Genomic DNA, 7,996 nt, shown 5'->3' on the forward strand with positions numbered 1-7,996 from the left:
TATTGTTTCTCATATGTGTAAGCAATCCTCCATCTCAATACACAAGCAGCAGAAATATTTCATTTTGCAGATGACAAGTATTGTAATATCACAATCACACACAGACAAATGACTCTGGAGAAACTCAAAAAATTTTAGGTGTTCATATCGGTGAGAATTTAAACTGCAGAAAAATTTCAAATCCTAAAACTCAGTTCACACACATTTGCACTAGAAACTGCAGCCAATCTTGGGGAGAGATAATATATGGAATAATGTTCTGGGGTAACATTTTTAAGAAAAAGCTTTCATTGCTCAAAAATGTCCTGTAAGAATACTATGTGGTGTTCACCCACAATTGGATTTTGTCTGTCAGTAGTTACGAGTTTTGCTTACTTCTTCGCATTCTATTTATTCCTTCATGAACTTTGTCAATAAATTACCCACCGATATAAAATGTCTGACAGACAGGAAAATTAAATTTTACCACAAATTTTAACAGTTTCACTTTGACAACTGCTATTCTGAAGAATTTCTATTTGTGTAATCTTTAATGGGTACGAGTTACTATTTCACATTTTTTTATTTAAAGAAAAAAAGACACCTTATAATGAGTGCATTTTTTATGAATGTAAAATTACTTGTCCCACATCATTAACAAGTTGAGTGAAATGTGCCAGATGACAGCCAAGTAGGTGGCTCTGCTGCACCACTGGCAGTCACCACATTATGGTCAACTGTGCAAGTAATCGACAGAACATTAAACTAACTATACCATCTTCAAAACTCATCCAATGAGTTGCATTGCTGTCAGAAATGGATATATATTTTTAATATGTTGTCTGTGGATGAAGACATTCTCTTAATCAGAAAATATGACAGGGTTTAGAACGTTTATCAAACACTTGTTGCAAAAATTAAAAATAGACCGTTATCTCCAAAGCCTTCACTCACAAGAAAAATTGTGTGTCCCATTGCTAAATAAAAATCACTCATAAACTTTAAGTATTGATTAATTTGCTGGTCTTGCTACTGCTGTGCAATGTATGATGTAACAGTGGAAATATCTCTACATTAAATGATAATAAATTTGTTCTGGAAAAAGATTCAACACAGATGAAACCTAGTATGGTTGATAGTAACAAATAACATTACGTACTCCAGAAGAACAAACATATTGAGATCAGACAGAAATAATTACTTTATTTCCTCAAATACAAATAAACGTACAAAATAAAGTTAAAAACATTACACATTGTCACAAATTGATGCCCTGTATTCGAGGGCACCTGATCACAAACTATAGTAAGGACTGCTTTTCACACGTTGGTGAAAATCCCAAATGATGCAAATGGAAGTTCACAAACAAGTATGGTGAAACTGCTTATTCAGGAAGTTACGCAACACACTTCACGATCAATATTTTCCACTTCAACAAATTCTTCCCTTTTGTCAAAGTCTGCATTGCAGCTGTTCTCTAGCAGAAGCAATTTTTGAAATCTCAGTTTGCTCAAGACCCCTCTTACTTGAGTTACGGTACAATAGTGGTGCATGTTATTCCAAAGTACAGTCTCATCATCCGTACAAAATTACTGCAGAGATTCAGTCACTGCTTTGTTATTAGTCAAGAGCTAACTAAAATTAGATTCCTGGCACTACGATTCCATAAAAACTAGTTTAAGGCTGTGGTTATTTCCTAATTCTGCTATTTCCTTCTTAATATACGCGAGTTTTTTTCTAACTCTCCGCAGCTTCTTCTTCAGTACTTGCAGCTCCCTAAATCTTTTCATTCTTCGCTTCAGGGTAGTATCCCTATAGCATAACGACCTCCAGTGTTTGCAAACCTTGCTTGCGGACCCAAGTGATTTCATATCCAGCATCCTGCAGAATTAAAAAAATTAATCATTAAAACATGAATTACTTGTATTTTTAAACAAAAATCTTAAGAGATCACATGTAATCAAAGCTTTTATATATGTACTGAGAGATTTAGAGTGCAACAAGACTTACCTAATGAACTCTCTTGTATTCTTGTACTTTATCAACAATACTTACACAATATGCACCGAAAAACTTAAGACTTTTCTATTATCTTGTATAGACTTTGCAGTTTTACTTTAATACTAGTAACAAACAGTGTATTTAATGTTGCAAAACTAACCAAATATACATAAACTTAAGATACCTAGCTATGTTACATATCACTGTTACGATGACCCTTATTTCACATTTATATTTGTTGCTTTCTGAATGTTCAATAAAACTGTCACCTAATCTAACCACGATGTCTGGCTTCGCTACAGATGAACCTGTCGCCACTACCAAGATTTCAGTGCAGGTTGGTAAGGGAGAGGAAGGTGGGCATTCTCACATCATCACACTGTAACTACAGTGCTTAACACTACTGTGAACTTCAATTTAGTGAACTAAACCTACTTAACAGCATTTCACAAGCACCAGAATCTATTATATTCTACAGCAACCGGAGGAGGAGGTCGAAAGACAGGAGTGGTAGTGGTCGTGAAGGGGGGGTAGTGTTAGTCTGTAGCTATATGAGTAATAGACTACATAACTCAGGCAGTGTTGCAATTCCTGTCACTTTTCATGTAACAGTAAAACCTGTCCTATTATCCCATTGTTAGTGAATTACCACATAAAATTCTGGGAAACATTTTTCCTAAGGTGATGTGTAATTTAATATTCATTTATATTCGCTGACCTGCCCAAATATGGGTACATGTGAGGGCCAAGGCACATTCATCATAGGTTTGACGGTATTTCGGTTGTAATGTTTGTACAACCATATGTAATCAACTAATCAATGTTTTGAGTATCAAAGTTGCTAGCAATTTGCAGTCATGAAATTCATGGGCGCTCTTTCTGATCACCGTTTCCTCCCTCAACTCCCTATACATGTGCACATTTGCGTGTTATCTAGTAGTTACAGCAAAGGGTTACTATGGAAGCTCTACAAGTTTATATCGCAACTATACCAAATCTTTTAGTCCATGTATCGTATAGCAGGAGTTTCTAACTGGTGACTTCTAATTTGTTTATCTTATCTGGCGTAATAAGATAATGGCTATGATCCTGCTATTTTCAGATCTACGTGAATCCCAACGCCTATTTCCTTCCTCAATAATTATTCGCTTCATTTACTAAAAATACCTGCCCTTATACCTAAAATTCTTGCGCTATGAACAAAATGAAACCTTGCAGGGGGCGACGAAGTTCAGATTGCTATAGGTATTTATTTATTTATTTATTTATTTTAATTTGCCGTAATTTGTTCGTCAAGAAAGAACGGTGACTTCAGCAACAACTGAATTCCAACCTTTCATAAGACAACGTGTGAAACGTACGTAATACCCACGTCTGGAGGACCACGTGCACTTTCGATGGGCTCAACATTCATTAGATTAAAGGCTTTGTCAGCTATCACTATACATGAACTCTTCTTATGTTCCTTAAATAACCTACTAATTGTATTTTTAACAATTTACCTCAGAATTTTGATAGATACTTCGGGTACCAAATGCCCCAGAACGTCAAACGCGTCTTCCATGCTTCGTCCACGATGTATCCCGTACGACTCGCCGCTGGAAATGGGGAAATACGGTTACTTCCAACACAACTTCAGCCGTCCGTAATCTACGGTGGCGTCATCCTACGTGTGTCTTAGAAACTAAAGTATATATCAGTATTTCACTTTTGAACGGTTTGTTTCTGGCGTGTGAAGCATCGCAGTCAAGGTTTCTGTAGGAGTTTCTTTACCCTCTCCAACAATCGAGTGAAGGGTAAAGGATAGTAGTTGAATAGCATTACCTACAGATCACTCTTTTCGTGTCGATTCTCGCAGACCCTATACGGAAAAACTTCTTTCTTTTCAGCGTTCGCCTTAAGTACCTGTACCTCGATATAATGGAAATTTCGCGATTCGTCCGTGATGGGTTTGGCAGCCAGCTCAGTGGGGAATGTCTATATTCTTCGTTTCGAAGTGGGATTCACAGTGCTGCGCAAGTTAAGAAAATCGGTAGTGTTATCAGATCCGCCATACCGAAAAAGTTCGTATGTTCGGTCTCAATCCAACCACTTCCCCAGCGTTATTAATAGCTCATTAACACCATTCTTTCCATTTCGTATCGAAGAATGCGACACAGCGATGTGGCTATATTAAGCCATAGTTACTATGCCTAATAATCAGCTGCAGTAGCCTCTGTCTTTGATGGTGGTTGCTATGTTTCACATTTTTATTTCGGAATTAGTTGCTTTCCATGACCTGTTTAACCCTCTCTCAATCAATGTACGTCAAAATTAGCAGAACGAAATAGCTCTCAGTACGACATAACGTGTTGATAACTCATTCACAGACGATTTTTCGCGGAAATTTTTCGATAAAAGTGTAGCAAAGATAGAGTTGTTTAATGTACTGTCCTCTCAAGAAAAACAGTTTCCTGTATCAAAATGAAAGATCGGCGTAAATGTAAAGGTATTTTGGAACCTTCACTTTATCCTTCGAACCGCGATAAATTTATTCTAATGACTTAACGTTTGTGTATACGGGGCCTCAGTAATTTTTAATCCCTTTAAAAATCATGAGCACTGTATGGAGTTAGCTTAGGCTTCTGACACTTTAAACATAAAATTATTACCTGGAGCGTCGGCATTTTATTCTATTGTCGCAGGTTCAAAAATTGCAACATAGCGTAAAAGCACATACGACACAGTCACTTTAATTATTTACAACCATACTGATTATACGAATATTTTTCCTTCTTTGAGCTGATGGGCACTTTCAACGTGATGAGTCTGCAGTGTACCTACGTTGTCAACACTAAATATTACCAGTACTGAAGTTTTTCTAACGAACGACAAGCAATTGTCCCCCTCTTTTTTCTTCTTTTTAACTATCATACCGTATGTGAAGCATACAGCTCGCACATAGGGGTATCAGAAAGTGTTACCATATACTCCATTATTTTTATAGTAATCTAATTTTATCGCAACACGGAGTAAATCTGATGGTGAAAAACTTAATCACACTCGAGCCCAGAATGCGACGACACACGCCTTACCAAGCAACCTCAAGACCACGACTGGAAAACTGCAATGAAGTCTGCATAGTTGGTTGTAAACGTGAAGATTTGATATCTTGGTGAAAGACAGTTAGTCGTCGCTGTCATCCCCATGATACTCCTAATTTCCGTTGCAATTGAGTTGGAGATGTCTGAGAAATTGTGCCTAGAAGCTGAAAATTTTTCTATTTTGCGTCTTGTAATATCGAAGTTGTACGGAATAAATGTACGGTATGTCATAGGACGTTCGTTACAAGTATTTGCTTTCAGCGTTTGCGGGTTTTCTCAGGTTTAAAAATTAACCTGAAATGTGTCTGCATACTACTGACATATTTCAGGCTCTTATATTTACAGGAAAAATTCAAAGTGCGCAGTTTGCAGAGGCCGACTAGTGTATGCGGTAGGTGCGTCCACACGATGCCATTTTCGCTGTTCTACTTTACGCATGCGCATAAATTTCCAGCAGCGCAGCTACGTGTGCGCATTTGCGAATGCGTATTTTCCTGGAAATGCCGTCAACGCATTGCTTCTCACCTTTGGTGGGAATACTTACACTTTTTAGCAGACGACAGGCAGCTGGGCGCATGTATGTATAATTTTGGAGTGATATATGAAGAAAAGAAATGATGGGGTATGTGTAACTCCCCTGCAAACTACTAGAAATAGGAACGACGGACACTGATGATGTGGCAAATACAAAACTAGAAAATATAACCTCCGTCCTAGTGGATTTTTGCGTCTATGATATTCCCAAATTTGCCGAGTCCGAGGATATTACAGTATTTGATGATTAAAATCATATACACAACTTTTTAAAAAATAAAACAAATTACACATTGAAAATTAATTACTTCACGTAACGACTAAGAAACCCCCGTAAGTATCACCCTGTTTCGGGAATAAGCACTGCGCAGAGTGGTTGCGCAATGAGCCAACACGTGATTACGAGAAAGCTCATGAGCACATGCGTCCTTTCCACACACTTTTGTGCATGGCCTTTTATTCCCGTGCCTCTGCGATTGCGACTGCGCACGAGGAGAGAGGCATCGCGTGGACATACCTTAATATTTAAACGAATACTCCTAGATTAAGGGAATGAGAAAATTTATTCGAAAGTGGACTTTGTTTTCATGGTAATCGTACATATATACCAAATCTCCTGTTAATAGAATCTCCGAGTGTTGCCCCCTTGCATCATCGCAGTTGTGGAGAACAGAAAACTGGCATGCCGGCTGCATGGAGAGGCACAACAAAATACGAATATGGTTCTTAACCCGACTAAGAACAAGGTCACGAAACAAAATACACTTGCTGTCACCAGTCTACCGCTTCATTCGACTGCTCGCTAGCATTCGAGTGCAAGTGTCTGTAATCGAATTTGAAGTAGAGAAATATACGAAGGGACGAACTACGGTACTGGCTTTACGCTGTATTAAACGTGGTGCAGAGGAAGATCCTTATTCTGTATGCATTTGGCATAAATAATAGTTTTTATTTCGTTTATTTATCTAGATACAAAGTAATCGTCAAATAAACAGACAGTTTGATACAATAAAGGACAGACAGTAAAATAAAGTTATTAGAAACATATTTCAGTAGGCGCTATCCAGTAAATTTCTATGGTAACAGGGAGTGTAAACAAAACCCTACAATTTGAGGCACTATAAGAAACATAATAAATCCATTGCACATATTACTTGGTGAACGGAATAAATGTAGAAAAAAATGTGTAATTACATAAGATTAACATATGATGCAAATGACGACGCTAAAATCTTGTAAGACTCAACAACTTGCATTTGACCGACGTAATAACGTCGCAAAACTGTAGTATGAGGTATTTGAAAATTGTGTCGTTCAACACAGTTTTGTCCCTAGTTACTTGTAAAGAATCAGAGTTGCTTGTAGTACAGTATTCACACCAAAGAATACTGTTTTATTGTTTATTTGCGCTTCACAATCAGCAACAAAACTGCTTTTACCTCTATGGCAATTGAAATGGAAAGATAAGTTTCGTATGCAAGACGTTTGCAGAATCTCCACTCATGATGATTTACCATTAAGCGAAATGCGTTTGGTGAAAAACTTTAGTTTGCAGGCCGCTTAATACAGGAAAATCCGAGTAATAATTGTTACATAACAACTGCTGTGTAAGATGGCCATCCAAATAAACTTACTTACCGGTAGTACAATATTATAGAGCATTACCGATAAGTGATAATCGTATATAATGTCAGTTGGTTTTAAACTGAATTTCAGCATATTATGGAGGGAAGGGAAAGGACACCGCCCTTCCTTCTCCGTCAACCCTTCTGCCAGAAGAAAGAGTTACTGGCTTGGAAAACTTGTAGATTTGAATATCTTTATATGTTTGTTCTCTTGCCGCCACTTGGTGAGTAGATTTTTTTTTTTAATCTATCCAATTACGTTATACAGTGAAGAGCCAAAGAAATTGGTACACCTGCCCAATATCATGTAGGGTCCCCGTGAGCACGCAGAACTGCCCCAAAAATGACACGGCATGGGCTCGACTAATGTCTGAAGCAGTGCTGGAGGGAACTGACACCATGAATTCTGCAGGGCTGTCCATAAATCCGTAAGAGTATAAGGATGTGGAGAACTATTATGAACAGCACGTTGCAAGGCATCCCAGATATGCTCAATAATGTTCATGTCTGGGGAGTTCGATGGGCAGCAGAAGTGTTTAAACTCAGAAGAGTGTTCCTGGGGCCACACTGTAGCAATTCTGGACGTGTGGGGTGTCGCATTGTCCTGTTGGACTTGCCCAGGTCTGTTGGAATGCCAATGGATACGAGTGGATGCAGGTGGTCAAACAGAATGCTTACGTACTTGACACCTGTCAGAGTCTTATCTAGAGTATAGGGGTCCCATATTACTCCAACTCCACACGCCCCACACCATTACAGAGCCTCCACTGGCCT

The 7,996-nt window shown here is 38.2% G+C and overlaps 1 protein-coding gene across 4 annotated transcripts; it reads right to left on the reverse strand.

The window, feature by feature from the left end:
- Positions 1–1,192: 1,192 nt before the first annotated feature.
- Positions 1,193–6,369, reverse strand: LOC124621231. Of its 4 annotated transcripts, none has more exons than XR_006980561.1 (3): positions 6,206–6,369; positions 3,483–3,578; positions 1,193–1,860 (listed from the first exon to the last, which is right to left on the reverse strand). XR_006980561.1 is itself a non-coding variant. In XM_047147126.1 (3 exons), exons 1-3 carry the CDS (start codon positions 6,290–6,292, stop codon positions 1,635–1,637), a joined length of 417 nt encoding a protein of 138 aa, XP_047003082.1. In that variant the 5' UTR covers positions 6,293–6,369; the 3' UTR covers positions 1,193–1,634. The 4 variants fall into 4 exon arrangements, 1 of the variants encoding a protein (XP_047003082.1); XR_006980562.1 differs by lacking the exon at positions 6,206–6,369 and adding an exon at positions 5,906–6,160; XR_006980563.1 differs by lacking the exon at positions 6,206–6,369 and adding an exon at positions 5,608–5,895.
- Positions 6,370–7,996: the final 1,627 nt, after the last annotated feature.

This window comes from Schistocerca americana, chromosome 1, assembly GCF_021461395.2.
Source record: "Schistocerca americana isolate TAMUIC-IGC-003095 chromosome 1, iqSchAmer2.1, whole genome shotgun sequence".
Lineage (NCBI taxonomy): Eukaryota > Metazoa > Arthropoda > Insecta > Orthoptera > Acrididae > Schistocerca > Schistocerca americana.

What these genes read in the sequence shown, in the direction of transcription:
- LOC124621231 (XM_047147126.1), bottom strand. Translation starts at nt 6,292, where the DNA reads ATGCAGCCGGCATGCCAGTTTTCTGTTCTCCACAACTGCGATGATGCA. An exon ending in ACAGGAGATTTGGTATATAT is followed by an intron (nt 3,579 to 6,197) that starts GTACGATTACCA and finishes CCCCATTTCCAG; the next exon opens with CGGCGAGTCGTACGGGATAC. An exon ending in GTATCTATCAAAATTCTGAG is followed by an intron (nt 1,861 to 3,482) that starts GTAAATTGTTAA and finishes TTAATTCTGCAG; the next exon opens with GATGCTGGATATGAAATCAC.